Source organism: Schistosoma mansoni, chromosome 5 (genome assembly GCF_000237925.1).
Source record: "Schistosoma mansoni strain Puerto Rico chromosome 5, complete genome".
Lineage (NCBI taxonomy): Eukaryota > Metazoa > Platyhelminthes > Trematoda > Strigeidida > Schistosomatidae > Schistosoma > Schistosoma mansoni.
In genome coordinates this window covers 1,250,334-1,270,506 of record NC_031499.1, presented here as the reverse complement: position 1 = coordinate 1,270,506, position 20,173 = coordinate 1,250,334, and the positions used below count along the sequence as shown (strand labels likewise).

At 33.1% G+C, this 20,173-nt stretch overlaps 1 protein-coding gene across 1 annotated transcript; it reads right to left on the bottom strand.

The window, feature by feature from the left end:
- Positions 1 to 3,277: 3,277 nt before the first annotated feature.
- On the bottom strand, positions 3,278 to 17,217 carry Smp_198240 (putative anosmin; the record flags this gene model as incomplete). Its single annotated transcript, XM_018797574.1, has 10 exons — positions 3,278 to 3,633; positions 4,917 to 5,145; positions 9,771 to 9,880; positions 11,123 to 11,257; positions 12,104 to 12,245; positions 14,427 to 14,483; positions 15,019 to 15,105; positions 15,230 to 15,493; positions 15,862 to 16,074; positions 17,053 to 17,217. The coding sequence occupies 10 exons, from the start codon at positions 17,215 to 17,217 to the stop codon at positions 3,278 to 3,280; spliced, it is 1,758 nt and encodes a 585-aa protein (XP_018652603.1).
- Positions 17,218 to 20,173: the final 2,956 nt, after the last annotated feature.

Here is a 20,173-nt window from a genome sequence, read left to right as displayed (position 1 = left end):
ACTCATCTCGTCTTCTAGTGATTTGACTGGAAATCTGGGAAGGTAGGAATTTGACTAGACTATCAATTCACTGAATGAATACTGTGAAACAGTTAATGGAGTTGTTATTCATCACGCATAAATAAAAGCCATGTCAGATATTAAATAGGTAACACAGATGGCATCGAACGATGACCGGGATATATTGTAAATTGAATGTATTCGGCAATAAGGACCTTTTGATTGTGATTCACTTACTTAGCCGTGCTGTTCTCGTTGTGAGATCTAAGGAATTTGGGTTATTATGGCGTGAATTTGTGATTGGATACTGTTGATCAACCCCAATTCAGGATGAGAAACAGCCCACTGTAACCGTCTAGTTTCCACTGATTCTCTGCACTTCAAATCTTTGTGTAATGAAAACTGTCGTCAAAATGCAAATTATTGTGTTTCTTTTCTCAACGAAGCAAAGTGTAAGACCAGATCAATAACAAGCATCTATGCCGACAAATATGTCCAATATTTGAATAAACAGGTTTCATAATATGAAACAATACCTATTAGCCAGATGAACAAGATTCATTCGGTCACCACTGAGGATGAGATTGACATTACGTTGGTTACTACTCAGAAGTAAATGGATGTCAATATCTCAGTCCTACAGGTCAGTAACTCTCTCAGTCACTGAGTGGCAACATCTCAGTCTGGGGACCTGAGTAACTCGGGGTCGATTCCCACAAGATTGTAGATAAGTATTGCTCACGAGGTCAAAGTAGAATGAAACTAAAATCATGAAGGGATTCCTGTTGAGTACGTCTAACCAACTAACATCAATACATCAAGGCGTTCTAGATGAAATCCACTGTCTACTGAGTGAGTAAATACTGAATTGTGGGTGGTGAGTGACTTCGAACTTTTTTATCGTCAGACTGTTGTTTAAGTGCAATGAGAACAGTTAATCATATGTAAGTATAAAGCTAATTGGGTGATAAGGAAATGCTCTCTAGGTAATGTATACGCGATGCCTACTTATCAAATCGAGAGAATTTCGCAAACATTCTCAAGTTGAGTTTCCCTTGAAAATAGTTGGTGCAAGTTGGAGACAGTTGTTTCATGCAAGTCTACGCTTTTCCGGCATTCAGGACGCCTAGAACATTTTAAAACCGCTAAATCAAAATACACTGGTTCACAATTTGAAATTCACGCCGCTTGACAAACATAAGATTTATCCTCTACTCGATTTTCCAATTAACTGTCTTCATTATTGATAAATTCCTATTAGGATTCCACATTATCCATTTAAAAATAAATCGTTAGTGACCATTGGTTCAATGATCAATTAACCTCACTAAATGGATTAATAGTCATCTATTTACACTGTTGAATAGTCAAATGCCAATAATGGAACAAGTACCCCATGTCTCTTGGTTTTAAATGAACTTTTCTCAGTTTACGTCATTCTGTATGTGAAAGTATCGTCAAACAAAACTCACCCATGACATTTCTTATCATCTACATAAATAGTAAATAGAACTTACCTGAATAAGAACTTTTCATTTGTTTATCACAAATTGTTGTGAAGTAAACCGAGACTGGATCACTTTCCCTTTGCATACCGTTATATGAAATAAACAAAGTTTGTACATGTACAATATAAAGTGTGTTGGGTTTCAATTGGTTTAATACAATCCATGTTTGATCCTAAGTGGGAAAATGAAATTAACATTCTAGAAATTCCCTTGTTCAACAAGTAAAAATAATCAATCCTACATATGACGAACAATTATCATGAATTTAGTGTTCCGTACAATCACTATACCATTTTAGTGAACGTGAACACGAGTGGGGACAATCGAGTGTATTTAAACACAAAATTGCAGAACATCTTTAAAAAATCTGGGCGCCATACGGTAAATACTTAATTTGTAAAATGCCAATCAATTGTCTCACACTTCATTGTTCTTTCGTTTCCACACCAGTCACTCTTTGTTCTCGTTCTTGTTCTTCGATCTTCTTAACCTTCTGCCTCCAGTCATTGCATTTTCGATTGACAATACATACTACTTATATCTGTCGACATCAATAGCACACGCCACACCACAAGCAACTTTGCCAATAACTGAAAATGGATATATGAATATCCCTATTTAAATATATCTCTAGTACAATTCCGTATGATCACGTCCTCAATAATTGTTAATAGAACATTTTGGTTTATGTTGGATTTTTCAACGGTATATTTTCTACATTTTTTTAAAGAATCTACTATTTCACATACGAAAGTATATGTCGATTAATACAATGATCATTTATTGTAGCATAGGTGTACATGTAAATAATGAGTTCAGATTACTTTTAATGATATTGATTAATGTCCCATTGGTTGTTAGTATTAGGGTTAAAATACATTTGTCCAAGAAAATCTGTGTACAGTAAGTGAGTAGTAATTTAAAGTGAACTGATGTTAGATAATATGGATCACTGAATAGATTGTCAACAACATGGAGGTATTGCTCTAACAGCTACAGGTCAAAGATTTTGGTTTGATTGTATGATACGTGATGAGTGTTCACGAAGCAACAGATTTAAATAAGTGCAAGACGTTTTTTACTCAGCTGGTTTTATCCAGTGATCTGAAATGGATACTTATGTGAATATGCATAAATCCTATGCAGACCATTTGTGTATTTGAATCGGGCAAATTTTGATATGAATCCTCTCGAAACATTTTAGAATGTTTATATCACAGAGATATCAAGTGATCCGTAACATATTCACGGCTCATCGTAACTAATTTCTTATAGGTGTTGAATTTAACCTTTTTGTCGCTATATACTATCACAGTTAGATATTATGATTGGAAAACTAAAAGTTCCCAGTTGGTGATGTCGGCAGCCCAACTACTGCTAGATAAGAAACAACAGTGACAAGATCAAAGATTCTGATCTCCAGCATAAATTTCATTAATCAATAGCGTATCGCATTTAAAATTAGGTACACCGGTTTATATCCTGTGTTTCAGGTATGCTGACGTAACTAATGGAAAGCGTTGAACCGATAACGTGTCATGCAACTAGTAATATGCTGTCTAATAGTATAATTATTGGTCCACGCGATTTCTTCCACATTACAATAATCAGCCAAAAGGACATTTATTTCTACTGTTTGACCAGTGCTGTTTATTTGCTCAAAATTAGGAGGTCTAGAATAATGTACTACCTCAACTTATTTCTTATTCAAACACAGTTTATTCTAAATTATCAGTTGTAACGCTAAAGCTTGGCTGACATCCAACAGTTTACCAAATAAAATGCCTTGATAATAAAATGACAACAGTTAGTGAAAAAAAGCTTTTACTTACTTGGTCTATCACTTTGATATCAATCTGTCTTAAATCCATTATCGGACTGAAACCGATTTCATCGTTATACATTGATTCATCCACCGGTTCATGAATTCTTGGTGCCCACATTACTCGATATTTGGTTGAATTTCCGTTTATTTTATTAACAGATGAAGAAAGACTTGAGTGTTTGTCCACATCTCGTGTTACTTTATCCATAGTTGTCATCGGTTTTATCCATGATATTCGATAATTTAAACTATCTATGTGAATTACTTGGACTTTTGTTGGTGGAGAGGGCGATCCCAGATCTAAAATATTGTGTGCGTATATGGTAAGTTTTAGGTGAATCATAAAGCTATAAACGAAAAACTAGTACTCAAAACTAACAGTCTCTTAATTCATCGACTTCAACAAAGATGAAAGAACGCACTTTGTGTTTTTATTTCTCAACAGATAGTTTATTATTTTTTTGCGTGGATTTCGAACTCTTTGATGAGAATAAGTTCAAGATTTTATGTCTCACTTGTCTGATACTTATCACCCAGTTCATGCTTAAATGACGACTTAGACAAGATCGAACGCGTCAGCAATAAGAACTTTTTACAAAAGTAAATAATGTCAACCTCATTAGCGAACCAATTCAAAATGGAACTTGAAAATTCATATAGATATTTTCTTCAGGGTTTACGATAAATTAACCGACATTCTATCTTTATTCCCGAAAACTAACTACTTCAGTCATGTCAATCATGATCTATACTTACTTATACTGAGATTTTAGAAGACTTCAGTCAATAAGCCTAAATCGTTTTTGATGGTTAACATTAGCCGGTAGCCAGTGACTTATTGAACTTGCATCTTCGAATACCCTACATAACTTTATATTTTATCTTATTCAACAAACATCGCCCGGTCACCTATCTAGATAGTTTCATTGCCGAGATTTGTATAAAGTTTCATTCAACATTTCTAGCTAAATTATTTTTTATGTAGAGCATTACTATACTATGTAAAGTTGTTGGGAAAGACTTTGTGTTGAATAGTTTAGTTTTCATATGAAGAGTTTCTCCGGTGTTTGACATCATCTGGGAAACCATCAGTAACCGGGGAACATCGAACATCTGATCTATCTTATCACAGGACTACTAAACAGTGCATATCTCACGAAATACGAGTCTACTTTGGGCATGTCATTTTAGACTAATGGTCCACGTCTTCAATTCCGATCAAGTTATGATGTAGTAGGTTGATTATCCGGTATGACTGATAATCACTCATCATTGCTCGGTCCCACTATTCACGACTTTCCATTGGGACCTTGGGAGCTCATTTCTTGGAATTTAACTCACGCAGATACTTAGAGGAGTTTTGTTCAATCCCTCAATGGTTTATCAGTACGTATGGATGGACGACAACATACTAGCATGAAACCGTTGTTTAAAGCTTCCTAGTTTTCTATGGTACCTCGGCCTAGGTCAATTAGTAACAAATACCACTTACATATCAAATAACTCTTGATTTATTTAAGACTGATGATATACACGTGACTAGCCACTTTGTTCATTCTAAAATAATCTTGAAATTAACTCACCTGGTAAAATACAATTATCTGGCAACTGACCTTCTTTATTTATAACATTTGAACAAGATGGTGTGCAAAAACATCCGATATAAACGATTCCATCAAACTGCTGATTTTGTACATGAACAAGTGATTCTATCATAGTTATATATTTTGCATCCAAAGTTGCTGGATATACACGAACTCGTACACCATAATGACAGTTAAAATGAAGGTTTTCTAATATGACTATTTTATCCTAGCAAAAAATGTGTAGAAAGTATATCAAATGTTTTTGAATGTAAGTTTATCTCCAGGTTTAATAATTTGTAGAATATATTTTCTACATTAACCCACTACGTGACTAAGTAAATGTATATTTGTTGCGTTTCAAGTTCAGTGGAAAGGGTATACAAATCCATCATTTACAATTCATTCAGTTATCGTATAATGTCGAGAAATAAAGGACTTCAATGAATTTGGTGAAACTAATAGACACCAATTTCCAATTTTTGACAATGCTATTCACTTTAATGATGTTGAATAACACTGAGACGGAAGAATGTATTTGTAAAATTTCGACGAATAGATTTGAAGTAAATCCAAGGTCATCCAATCAACGTTCATAATGTGAAACTATTCGGTCAAATTTAGACGAAAGTTCTTATATATTGAATAACATTTATAAATCTTATCAAAAATTCATATTAATCAGCTGGACTATTATTTAACAATGGTCAAAATTTTGTGCAAGTTACCTTTGATCTATCTATAACTAAGGTAATGACTACTCTGAAGAAGTGGTTTACATGAAGTTGTGAAAAGTCAGAAATACAACTATTCAAGAGAGGTTTGTTGAAAAATAATATGAATATTCCAAAGTTGGTCCAAATGATGCTATATCAACTAACTTGGTTGATACAAATGAGAGTTTTATAGTTTGCAGACCCATTTCATTAAATAAGTAAGCAAAATCATCAAACTTAAGGATCAGTCATTGTGAAAGTGCAGATCCACATGTAGGTGTTGGTCTCACATGATATATGAATTTCATTAAAGTATAAGATCTATTTTCCGTACCTCAAAACAAATTGTGTTTTCTACAAATACTCATTCATTTAACTAACTACTCTTATAATCAACTTTCTACAGTCATCACAATATTTGTATGAAAATTCCCTTAAATGTTGATGAAACAATATAATGAGACAAGGATTTAGGAATCATACAATGAAATTTCTGACCAATTAAAGCAAATTGTATTAAACAAGAACATTACATAGTCTATGATAAAGGACTGGACAATTAATTGACTTAACTTGAAGATAAATTTCATCCCGAAGTAATTTCAAATCAGTTGCCACCAATAATAGAATGATTAAATGATTTATATTTTATAATTTATTATAATACATTTTTAATTATGGCTTTCTAGTGACAAAATGAATTGTAAGCAAAGGTGGATAGTGGCTAGCAGTGGAATCCAGGACGCGCGTTTCGTCCTATTTGGGACTCGTCAGCTGGATGTCGAGGCAATACACACAGTATGCACATATGCCAATAAGAGACTGACCAATTGCAGTCCTAAACATCACTGGGAAGATTCAAACAAGTAACACTAAGTGAGTTTAAAATGAATTTTAGTTTTTAATTCACACTCTAACATGATTAATATTCATCATCTCAATCAAAACTCAACAATCTCCATAACCCTATATTGATTATTATCATGTGCTCACTAGTGACTAGCTTCAAGATGGATTTCCGGGAGTTCTAGTGAGAGTCTATGACTGGTGGAGTTCAACCGTGTCTGGTGTGAGGCAATTACTTACTGAAAACAATGGAAGACGGTCACTCAATATCGTGGATTGTTTGAAGTCAGACATTAACACCTTTGGACGCTGGATTAATGGTCTAAAGGTTAAACTTTCTTATGTAAAACCCAGGGTCCTAGGTTCGAATCCCTCGTGTGCTATCATGGATGCACACTACTGAATAGTCCCACACTAGAACGAAACAGCTGTCCGGTGCTTCCAGGTTTTCAGTGTAATTCTAACATTGACCAATTCATGATTTAATAAAAACTCAACAATCTCCACACCCCTATACTGATAATTTCCTGTCAGTTCAAAGATCTAAGTAGCATCATGTTCACCGTGAAACTAGGAATTCCTTGATTCGATCCACGACACAGTTGTATATACCCACTTCTCAGCAGTTCCGAATTAAAATGAAGTAGCTATCTAACAGTGCTCACTGATTTTAACTGCTTGTTTAGGTACAATTCAATCCATGACATGAAAATTATAACAAGTTTTAAAAGAAGAAATATATAGCTACAAACATTTTTTCATACAATATATTAGAATAGATATATTCCGAGATTTGTTTGATCTTAACAAATGACCAATTTGCACTTAATGAAGTAGTGCTTTAGATTAGATTGTTATTCGACTTTAACATACATGAACATTTTGATGGAAATATTAAACCAATCATGACAATTTATGAGTCAATGGTCATAATGAAATAGACTGGATAAATACACAAAATGGTAAAATGGATAAAATGATAATAAGACAGGTGTATTGGTGTTGATATGAGTAGTAAAATTAATATAAGCTTTGTTCAACATAGAAAGTAGGTCAGACTTGGGTAAACAAACTTTAAAGTAAAAGACACAAAACAGTATTTAAATTACGTAATAAGTGTATAAACATAAGATAATGAAGAGTATAAACGGGAAGAGAAGAGCGACAACTAAGTACGGGATGTGAAAAACTGATAAAATCCCTAATTAAGTCAAATCTGGTCAAGGAAAAGACAAGAGTGTCACAAGTTTCTTCTAAACAAATAAACTAGGGTTAGAAGTTCGAATCCTAGTTAGGGACTTGGTCAAATGCCATTGGGAAATGAAGAAGGTATACGATGGATCACTCTAAATGATTTGGTTTTATCTACCATATGACCCCTGTCAACCAGATGTGTCAAGATAGAGTTGCGTATTACCCTAACTTTTCCCTTTCTGAACTACACTGACAGATGTTTATCCAAATATTGGTTAAGTTTCCTAATGACACACTCAATTTAGCAACCTCGCAGATATAACTGAATTCGCTGATGGGCATCGAAAAGGCTGAATTAGTTGACTTATCCTATGTTTGAGCAGATATCCGTTGTCTACCAGAAAATGTCAATTCATAATTAGCTGCGAAGGATGTCCTATGATCTCCCTTCGTTCTCAACCATTCAAGACTTTGCTAGCCACTTCCCTCTTGAATTACATCTTTAAGAGTAGGGATCTACTACTACTTGTCAATATCTCCAACGTATTTTCCCCTTCATACAAATACTTTGAAAAGTTTCTCATCAACTCGGTCTTCGCCAGTATTATCAATAAAATTCAAACACTTCTTTATGGTGCCATCATTTTGTCCTGATTGTAAGAAATCGGACCAAAATTCTTTTATAGTGGATGAATTAAAAACTACAAAAGTATGTGACTTAGTAAGTATAACGCTTTGTTTAAGAAATCATTTACTAGTACTTATATTATTTTACCATTATTTACCATGATCAGACCCTTTTGGTTTATGTACTTCCTATGAGGTTCGCCCCAATATTGCCTTTAATCAACAGACATTTCTTAGCAAAGTCGAGTGTAGCTAGTTGTGCGCGTTTCGTCCTGTTTTAAGATCATCAGCTGAATGTACCTTCACTCATTCGCTAAGTAAGTAATGCTGCGGCATTTGAAGTGCACGATATTGGCAAGGAAAACATGGTGGACATCGAATCTGTGAAGCAGGTACATCCAAAAAGCGAGTCTTTCTCTAGTTGTAGTTAAATATGAGCATTCTGTATTAGCACTGCAATCGCTCTTCGATACACTATTCATCCTTCGAAAAACATCCCAGTCATACTACTTAGAAATTATTATTTGGTGATCGATTTTCCGGATTATTGTAATCGTTTCAAAACAATTTATGTACTATGTCCTTTGAAACAGTTTAATTTTATATCTCTGTCCGTTTACATGTTAAATCAAATGAAATGATTTTTACTTGAATTCCAGTTGCAAATACCGCCATCTACGTATAGTGAAAGTTCCCATTTTGACATTTCGTTAAAAATAACGAATAGAGTGAAGGAATTTCTTTCAAATTAGTTTTTCACTATGGCTCTGTTCAAAGGTATAGTATCAGAAGGGGGTTTTGTGGAGATTTTTAGTAATTTATTAGTTGAACTAATGAACTCATGGAAAACGTGGAAGCATAATACTCGTTGGGTAGTTGCGTTACGTAATAATTATATGATGTTACATTGATTATTATCATTCTCTTTCTTCCAATTACTCAAAAATATTTTATAATCAGTGTGACATTATCTCGTTAGTACGTAATGGAACTACTCGATAAGTATTGTTTCAGTGTTATAAACCATGCATATATTCATTAGTGCAGAACCATGATGAGAAACTAAACGTGATTTGACATTGAAATCGTCTAACATCTGCCCAAGTTAAAAAAACATCCCATGGTTTCTAGAAGACATTCATTTAAAATGAATGTGGATAGAGATTTTCATAAATTGAATCGATAAAATTGGACAACTATTTCACCTTAGTATAGAACTGTTTGATAGTGAGCATCAACTGCTTCGTTAAGGAATAAGCTCGTGACATTCAAGTTCCACAGTGAGCATAATACTCTGAGACTACATTTCCAACATTAGTCGATTGGTGGTGAATGAATAGTCATGTATTTCAATTAAAATATTGCATCATACAGGAAATAAAATGAATATAAGAATTCAATTACAGTCCATGTCAAAAAACACTCTAAAACATGAACACTAGCAGTGAATTAACATTTGGATTTAACATACTTTAGATTTTAATAAGATTGTTGAAGGTAATGTATCCAATATAGGATTGTTCGAATCAACACATACTTGTAGGTACCACTGGATTAATGCTGTACTTTCCGTCTTTATAGCTATGTCAAATTAGAAAGAAACGATGGACAAACATGTAACAGTTTGTTAGTAAAGTATATCATTGAATGCTTCATTCTTGATCAACCTAATTATCTAAGAGTAGCCACAATCCTGTAAAACACTTGGTTTTATGGCAATATGATGAGTTTAGATTTTACTCAAGTCTTGCTCAACAGAATCTAGCAGTCGTTGTGGGTATAGCAACCATCCTACAATCAATTTCGATTCTAGTCAATTTTGGTTAAGCCCTTTTTATAACTTACTTAACAGACATTGTCATTAGGATAGTAACAATTTGCATATTCTTTGCACTGCTATACCACTAGAGCACATGACACTCTATCCGAAATGTTGACTGTTTAAATATCATTCGATGACTCATACTCCTCCCCATATGTGTACGCACGCAAATATTATTATCAGCCTTTGTTTTGCTTTGCTGTGCCCTTATTAAATTTGACTATAAATTGCCTATGTAATTGCTTGCTATTTACTCGCTTGCACCTTGTTCGTTTCCTTCGCTTGTTCGCCTGTTCACTCGCTCTCTCGCTTGCCGCTCACTCGCTCGTTGATATTCGCTCAGGTGTTGTTAACTTTCTAACCTGAGTTATTCGACAATAAACTGTAGTTGCTGCCATCCTTTGTCTTCTAATTTTTACGCACCGTTAAGTTTAGAATTATAACGGTTATCGAAGTAAACGATTAACGAATCGCGGCACTACATGGACATTATTCATTCTCTATGATTATATCTGTAGGATAACTTGAACTCACACAATTAGCGTTACATTATTGCACTTAATTAGTCAGTGATAAACTTCATGATTTATTGATTTATTATCCAGTGGTGTGTTTCGCATTGACTTCCTTATTATTTTCGTTTTACTCTAATCTTCCAATTTGTCTCGTTCTTTTATTAGTCATATGTAAATGGCTTTATAAGCAAATGTGTGATCAAGTTTTTTCGAAATGTGTTGGATTAACACTTTTCGTTTTCAATGTAAAATCGATCATCATAGTGTAATTATTTCTGCAAACAACGAGTAAATCAGATAACTACATAAACATTATGGAACTAAAAAGCAAGAGAGAATCTCAGTGACCACATGTCTAGTTAAGTGTCCGCATTTAACATCAGACAATTACTCGAAACCCTTATTTCTCCTGATATGACTAAGCGATAACTACTGATGCTCACACTGAAAAATGTGAACGAAGTGAAAGAATACAGAGAAACTCACTCATATTAATTTGTAGTATAGCCTTTAACTTATGATTTTCATAAAATATTTTCTTCAACACTAAAGGTTGTGGACCATTTCCACAATCACAGTCGGATGATTTGGATTTCAACGTAAACTCTTTTGGTAATTTGACTAAAACAGAATAATTCGAAACAGACATTTGAACAAGTATACATATGAATTAACTGTAAATCCAGAAGTTATAATACTTGAAAGTACAGGCGAATGTTAAATCGACTTTGTAACTGATTTGATCACTCAAAGTTCAGTGAATCTAATGATCAACTTTCTAAACACTTAACTCTAAGACACTGGTTCATAAGTACATACTTAACCTTCATATCTTAAGCTGCTGCACAACGTGGTTGATGAGTGAATTTTACAACCTTGTGCAAAGAATTGTATCAAGTTATTATGTTGTATTCATTTATTTTTACATGAGCACCAACTCATGTAAAACCCTAAGATGTGTTGCACAATGCCACAGTTTGCTACAGTTTTTAAAGAAACTACCGGAGTTGAACTCCATCAATTGTATACACACAAATGATTTGCAGTGGGAGAATCAATCTCTTTTAATTCAATCACAAAATGAAACAATATTCTACGTAAAGCATGAGACTGTCTTTAAAATAATTCCAAAGGTAATCTATATACAGGAAGTCGAGTATAGTTATATGGTTTTATAAGAACTTGGTCTTCTAGAAAATTCTAGAAACATGCCAAATACAGTAACAATATGGGTAATGATCTAATCGAAACTTGATACATAGTCCTTTACTTTTCTAGATGTTTCTGATAAGCTTCTGTTCAATGCTGACTGGATAAAACATCTTCAGCCTTTTAACTGGACCTCTAAGAACTTAATCAAGGGATACTCGTGAACTTTCAACACGGTCATCATTAGAAGAGAATATAAATATTTATCATAAAATGTATTATTTTCATGTTTTCACATTATACTACATATGGACATACTTGTATTTGGTGTAGCATAGATTTGTACTGGACTAACAATTTGTTGATGAAATGCTGGATGAATGGATTGGGTTGAAAGAAATATTGTATTTGGTTGAGATTCTAAATTACCAAATCCATGCCAATAAGATGTTGCTTTAACCTGACACAGTAAATAGAAGTACAAATGTACACGAATATTAGTACCCATTACTATTTTTAACATTTCATACTTTCCATCCGTTCGTATTTATAATTTGTACTTGATTATTCTCTGTTAACAAATAACAAACTTGAGAGAATGACATGATATTATCTGTAGTCAAAAATTGACGAGATTATGGGATAGTAAGTAGTGGTAAAATCCTAAAAGCATGTTAGCACTGTTCGAGATTCATTAGTTAAATTTACCGATTCCAAATTTTGAATTGTCTACAGTAACTGGAAGTTGATAAACTGCTATCATTGTTGATACGTCTGATTAACGTTGATCTAACTGCATTGTCTATCGATGAGTGAAATAAGAAACCGCTTTTTTACTGCTTTTTAGAGTTACTATTACTTAGTACTACTACACATACACACTGACCGTAAAATACTCTTAGTAGTCGAAGAAAGCATTTATGAACTTAAGCACTGCAATCCAAATGTAAAGAATAAGACTGTGTATGATAATTGATTTCCACATTCAAAATAAATCAAAACGAAGTTAATCAATTGTTTGTAAGTTATCATTGTTTGTTTAGAACAAATCTGCGTTAACCCAAGACGCTATAGCACATGAGCACAACGAAATGAAATTAACAAAGTGAATAATAATTGAGTTATAATAATAATAATAGTCAACAAGGTTAAACACTGCAAAATGTTAGAATGAAATGATTTAAATAAAATAACACTGGAACTCAACATCTAGAAAAATAAAAATGGTGAATGTGTCTGAGACATTGTGACCAGTTCACAGCCATATCACTCATCATCATAAAACCACAGATTATGATAATCATCAGTTAGACTACATCTACCAATGGGTCTCTGACTAGCAATCAATGACTAGGTGGAGTGATTCCATGTTTCAGTTCGGCCGCCCTCAGTGGATGATGCTTTTATCATTATGAAACTAAATGAATTAGACAAAAAGCTTCAAAGTGTCAACAATATATCTGACAACAACAAATTCACTATGGAAATTGAATCTGCTGACCACAACTGACCTTTTCTGGGTTGTTTCGTTGCAAAGAATCTTAAATCTTTAAATTTACAAGTATTCTTTCGAACAAAAAATATCCTAATCTCTAAACTAGTAAGAATCAAAGATTCAATACGAAGGCAGGAACAAGAAAACTGTGTATATGAGGTTAAATATAGTAATTGTAATGCTCTGTACGTAAGGAGATATGACAAGAGGTGAATATGAGGGTGAAGGAACACAAGCTTTGCTGGAAGCACCTTTCTAAACCATAAAATGATCTGAAAAAAGGCTAGAAAATAAGTCAACGATAGTATTACACTAAATAGAGTCCGGCAATACAACTGATTTCACTGGCACAGTGAATAAACCTGAACTCCTTATTACATTTAATCAATCGCTTGTTGTATTAACAACAAGAATAATTTTCACTTGTTCCAATCAGTTGACAGATATGAATATATGATGAGCAAATAGTTTGATCAATACAAAGTTTCATTTGTTTACTTATCTTCAATTTGTACAAGCCATGAGACGTTTGACTCATATCATCTAGAAAATGATCTGATTTCATCAAAAATAAAATTAACTAACATATACCCACAACCATTATCTTGACAGATTTTCCTGCACTTTTCGGATCGAATGCCTCATGTGCGCTAAAGTAAGTCTTATTTTCAACATTATCAACATGATCCCATTATCCGTGTAATATACAGTTAACTGGATCACTATATATTTATTTATATTCGATAAATTTCATTTCTGATTATATGTCACGGAAAAAGACTGGAACAGATTTCCGAGAGAAAAGTTGGGTTTACTTATGGTTCAACCGCTGAGATTTTTACAAAAATAATTTTTTTCTTCAATGTCTTACATCGACTAGGAGCTGAACCACTATGAAGCTAAAATTCTTATAAACATTTAGAATTGCTTAATTCGGCTATTTGATCGGACCCCCCCCCCAAAAAAAAAACAGATCAACGATGATTACAATTACTCATACAGAATTTGACCTAATTTCATTAAGTCCGATCAAAATGCTCATGAACCAACATTTTCATATAATTCAGTGTATATGATCTTTGCTCGTATAAAATATGGTGAAAAATTACAATACTGAATGATTTAAAATAACATATTATCACTTACTTGAATTTTGTATGAAGTTGCTGGTTTTAAGTTATCCAAAATACATTCTGTTCGTTCCTAAATTTAAATCGGCGAAAATCAAAAAGGGTTCATTTACTCAAATATACTGCAGATTTTTCAAGATGTGCTAAAACTTTATTTGAATTGCTAATAAACTATCATCATCTATAAACAAAGATGGGTGGTGTTTAGTAGGAGACGCGATTCATCCTACTTGGGACTTATCAGCTGGATGTACCTACATTCCAGAGTTGTTCACCCCGGGACTCGAATCCAGTACCGTTCATTTCAAACGCCATCGCGTATATCCACTTAGCTACTGAGACCTGATTGCCACTTGTTTGTACAATGAGGTGAGGTTTAGATTCATTTTGTATTTTTTTAAATGTCAAGCTGCAATGAACACTATCTTCCAAATGAATTGTCGCGTCAAACCTCCAAACTAAGCAATTACATAGGATTAGCTGTGTTTTTTTCAAATACATTATGCAATCACAATCCCAATATTGCATAGAATATTACTGTTGCATGTCTTTTCAGTTTACAATAAATCAGCTCTCTAATAAAACATACTTTTGCAAGTTTGTCTTACCGCATTAATAGTTCGAGTGAACTGAATAAGAGCTTCTAGTGTTCGTCCATCCGTATGTAAGTAACCATGATCAATAGACCAAGTTATCTACCAATGAAAATAAATGATGAAAGGAATTATTGATTAAGAGACCATGTTGATATATTCAACAATTTTCACTTATAAATTGATAAACTATTAAGACATTCAGAGGAAGTAAATTTTGACTTACTAAATATTCAGTTAACGGTAGATCACTTTGTACCGGTGGTTGCCACTTTAGTAGAAGATTTACCTTACCAGATGAATATAACCTCCACATTGAATCGGTTACATTTCTAGGTGGTCCTGGTGGTGATGGTCTGATTGGATCTCTAGGATAAGCGTTTGTGCCTAAACCAAATCCTCTAGTACCATAAATACTGACAGCAGCAATACGAAATTGATACAATCGTCCAGGTTCAAATGCTTCAAGATTTGCCCCGAATTCATGAGTCTAAAAAATTTGTACAGGTCAAACACACACACACCAATATATGCATGAAGAATAAACATTGGCATAAATTACATTTTCCGCAAATTGTATTCAGTTGGACAGATGTTCGGCCTTTCGTACAACCATTTATTATTGAATTAAACCCTCATCTACAGAAACTAGATTAATAATATTTTTAACATATAACTTCGTATTACACACTATTCATTATCACAGGTCGGTTAAAATTTCAAATAATGAACACTGGGATTACTTCAAGTAATTCAAACTAAATTAATCCACTTAAGAGTTTGTAAATTGTTGACAGGAACTCAAAAGAATGGTAGAAAAGGTTTATAAATGTCACAGTAGTGTTACCAAATACTTACCATAATTAATGTTTTCCATGTTGATGCATAACTTTCATCAAACACTTGACAAATACATATTCGTATTTGTAATATAAACACAATTGGATTCATTGTGCTAGTTATATTTTGATATTGTGAAGACCATGATAATTTAATAATATTCGCATTTGTCGAAGATATGATGGAATTCAGAAGAATTGGTCGAGGTGGAACAAGTTTATTGTAGATGGACTAAGTAAAAACGAGGGCATATGAAATACACTTAATATATCACAAAGTTACGATCACGTAGTTAATTAGTTTTATAGTGTTATAATTAAAAACAGTAACAAACCAAGTTACATTTTAAGTATCAGTTCCACAAGTTGATCATTAAGCTACTTCTGATTGACTAACCACATCATTTTTTTCTTTAGAAAAATAAGTCTTGATCCTTGGATTTTGCTGAAAGATTTAAGTGAAATATCATCTTCCTGATGATCTCCTCAGGGTTTAGCCATCACTCCTTCTGCGTTGATCTTGTCGCTCCAAACTGACTGTATCAATTAAATAATCTAGCGGCAAGTTCGAGCTTGACGATTTTAATTCCGAATTTAATCATCTATAGAGGATGTGGTTTACATGTCGTGTCAGGCATTTACCTCGAACATCAATTTTGTACATCACGTCACTGACTCTGCTTACGATAATACGAGCTACCCAAAAAGGTCCTCATTGTGGAGAGTTTCGTGCATACACTGGTAGTCCAATACATAATTGACGTCCAGTTTCATTCACCTTGTGTGTATAGTCTCGTCTTCTTCGTGAGTATATGCCATCAAATGCAGTCCGAGTTTTCCTTCCGAACACTGACACAGCACAGGAGACATCCTTGGATGAGGCTAGATTCGGAGTTACTCCTAGTAAACCGGAACTCAACATCCACAAAAAGTAAGGATTGAATGCGTTTATTCTAGCGCAATATATTCTTAGGTATCTGACCCAACGTCTCCAACCACTGATGGCGGTCGTCCCATGGACGGTAGGCTGAACCTAATAGCATAGCTTAGTTAAATAATCATGAACTTCGGGGACTGATGTCCTGCTTTGATTCTAAGTAGATCACAGAGGGAGCATTTGAAAAGTAATTCAATATTTGGCGACAAACATTGGGACAAGTTTATATTTTAACGAAAAATCTACTTTTAGGAAACGAACCAAATCACTTACATCTGTACTTAGTTGAGGACATTTATATTTACAACATGTTTGAAGAGGAACTTTACAATCTAATTGACAGTTATTTGCACAATCATTAACCACTGGATATTTTCGTCCATTATATTGTGTTTGATTATTCTGATTAATTGATGGTGTACGGTTGAGATCATTCATTAAATAATTAGAATTACTACATTCACCTGGTTGATTTTCACATGTTTGCTCAATTAGAAAGCATCCAATTTGACATCCAATTATTTTATCCTGAAGTGAAAGAGGAGAAATATTGGGAAAATTAATAGAGAAAAAAACGTAAGATTCATGTCATGAACGTTTATTTTTTGCTCAATCAGTTATGAAGTAGTAACACCAGTAACCTACTTAGGCTTTCTTCAATGTTAATTCAATACGAATTGAACCTTTAGTGTCAAAAATCAATATGGCACCACTCATTTGAATATTTGATGATCGTTTTGTTTAACATAATTCAAGTTTCAATTATATTATGAACCATGCACAGTTAAGAAAAAAGTTAGAATTATTGTTCTATCATGTGTTTAACATCATCAAGTTTTGACGTAATGAATATTCTGTACGGAACTTTTAGTCGTACATAATTCCAACATTGATTGTTTCAATAAATCAGAATCGTGACACATAGATACTACTGATCAGATCACGTTTTGGCCATAAGCAACACTAGCTCCCACAATATTATAAGTATACCTGTTTGACTAGTGATAATTAGCTAAAAACCTCGGTCAGGTTAAGTTTTCTGAATTTAAGCAGCCAACATCTGTTGAGTAGTGCTCGAGATATCTAATAACCTGGACTACAAGCAACCATGATAATTGGTCGACTGAATTCAATACTCACCAAGGATGAGACAAATATTAGATTAGTCACTACTCACTGATCGAATATTGTAAACTCCATACATAAATTCTCATTGCCACATGAACATCAATGATCACAGACAGACAATCTAAGACTATTCACAATAAATAGTTAATAAGTTCCATTGACTGGTTTCATGTCTCAGCTTAACAACCATCTTGTGTATAATTTTAAGTTGCAAAATCGAAACTGCTTTTATTAACTTTCCTGTCTTTATTTATCATCTACATATTTTCCTATATTTATTTAAAACCTTGTTAATTTCTTCACTGATTGACATCGGTTAGTAGACCACTGGATAATGACATGATGAAACATAATTGATTTTTCAATTCGAATATATAATATAATGGATACGAGTAGTTATTGATGAATGATTTAAACACATTTTCTACATCAATAATTCAATTTTGAGCTTAACTGCTCTAATGATTCAGTTCTCATTGAAGAACTTACATATACTTGTTATATTCATGACAAAAATAATCGTCTCTTTGGGATACGTACAAACTTGATGAACTGCCCCGATATTACCATTTAATAGCAAGTTTTAGCAAAACTGAATAACCAACTAACTACAAGTGACTTAATAATATTTACACAAGTTTATATTCAACCGAACTCTATAGCTTAGTGAAGAACAAGGTAAAATTTGAAACAATAGGGACAGAGTTCGAGTTTCAGTGTTAATATCAACACTAAGATTTATCAGACATATCCAGTTGATAAGTCCCAGATAAGACGAAACAAATTTTCTAAATTCAACTGTTAATCATAATCTAACTTTGTTATATCCTGAATTTTTCTAATTTAGCACAACCTATATTTTTAAGCATAATATATTAAATTTCCTTAAATAGAAAAAAAAAAAACAGTTATTAAATTTTTGGCTGATTTTTAATTTAATTTATTCCTATTGATATTAATCCCTAGTTTTATATTTCAAATTACATAATTATTTGAAAATCTATAATTGTCATTAACAATATGATCATTATGTTAAAATTAATTAACATCCACATTTCCAACTTCATTTCTAAGAAATTTTTTCTCATGTGATTGAATTAACAAAACAAATAAAAATAAATAGGAAATCAGCGGGAAATTCCACAATTCCTACTGTGATATTATTTTTAGAAGACTATAACAATTTAAGTGATATAGAAGTTTAGTTTATACAGTAACCAGAAATAAGAAAATAGATCTTAAAGTGTGTTTGAAGAAGATTAATTCGAAAGTTTATAAAAGTTATTGAAATGTTTATATGTAAATAATTCTATATCTCTTGGATTACACTTATCAATATTTCGTAAAAACAACATGATTATCATAGCAACAGCATAAAATACTATCATGATGCTTACGCAAACTAACAGGAATGTTGATAGTCAAAAACACATATTGATTTTATTGCTTATAAGTGAAGATCATAAAAGATTGACCTCGGTTCCCGTACCATTGAGAATCAAAGAGCACTAATATGCTCATTGCTCTATATTTAGAATAAAATATCGTTAAGAGTTTCATAGTTAGAAGCAGTTTGCGACATGTAGAACTTTTAGTAATGTATGACAAAAATAGTGCATTCCTGAGACGTCAAGAAAAACAAGTATAATTTCTTCATCCGAGGAAGTCTCATTTGACAACAACAGTACTCAGTACGAAACTTGCAAGTTGTTTAATATGAAGGTGTATTAAAGTTTTGTAATGCTAATTCATAGTGACCAGTCAGCCATAATTGACACAAGCCATGCTTCTCCATAGATCAATACTAGCTACAAGTCTGAGTGTTCTAACATCTCATGGATTAGGCTTTAATATTAGGTCGGTAAGAGGGAGTTAATAAGAAGTTATATTTAGTTTGAATTTGTTCCTAGTTTACACTAATAAGAAAGATTTATCTGGAATGTTGAGTTGATTATACCCTCGTCTAAATATCGAACCTGAATAAACCAGCTTTATAGTTTCAGATATTACCAAAACTTCTCAAATCGTAATTGATAGACTGTAGGATTGATTGGTTAATCAATCAGTTTAAATATATACAAATAATACACGAAATTGAGCAATCGTCCACCATTGTCTTCAGTGAGTTATTATCTCCCAACAGACCCGGTTGAACTCTGCTGGTCACTGCTTCTCACTAGAACTCCAGGAAATATCTCTTGGAGCCAGTCGCTAGTGAGCATATGATCATTATCAGAAGGGGGGTTTTGTGGAGATTTTTGTAATT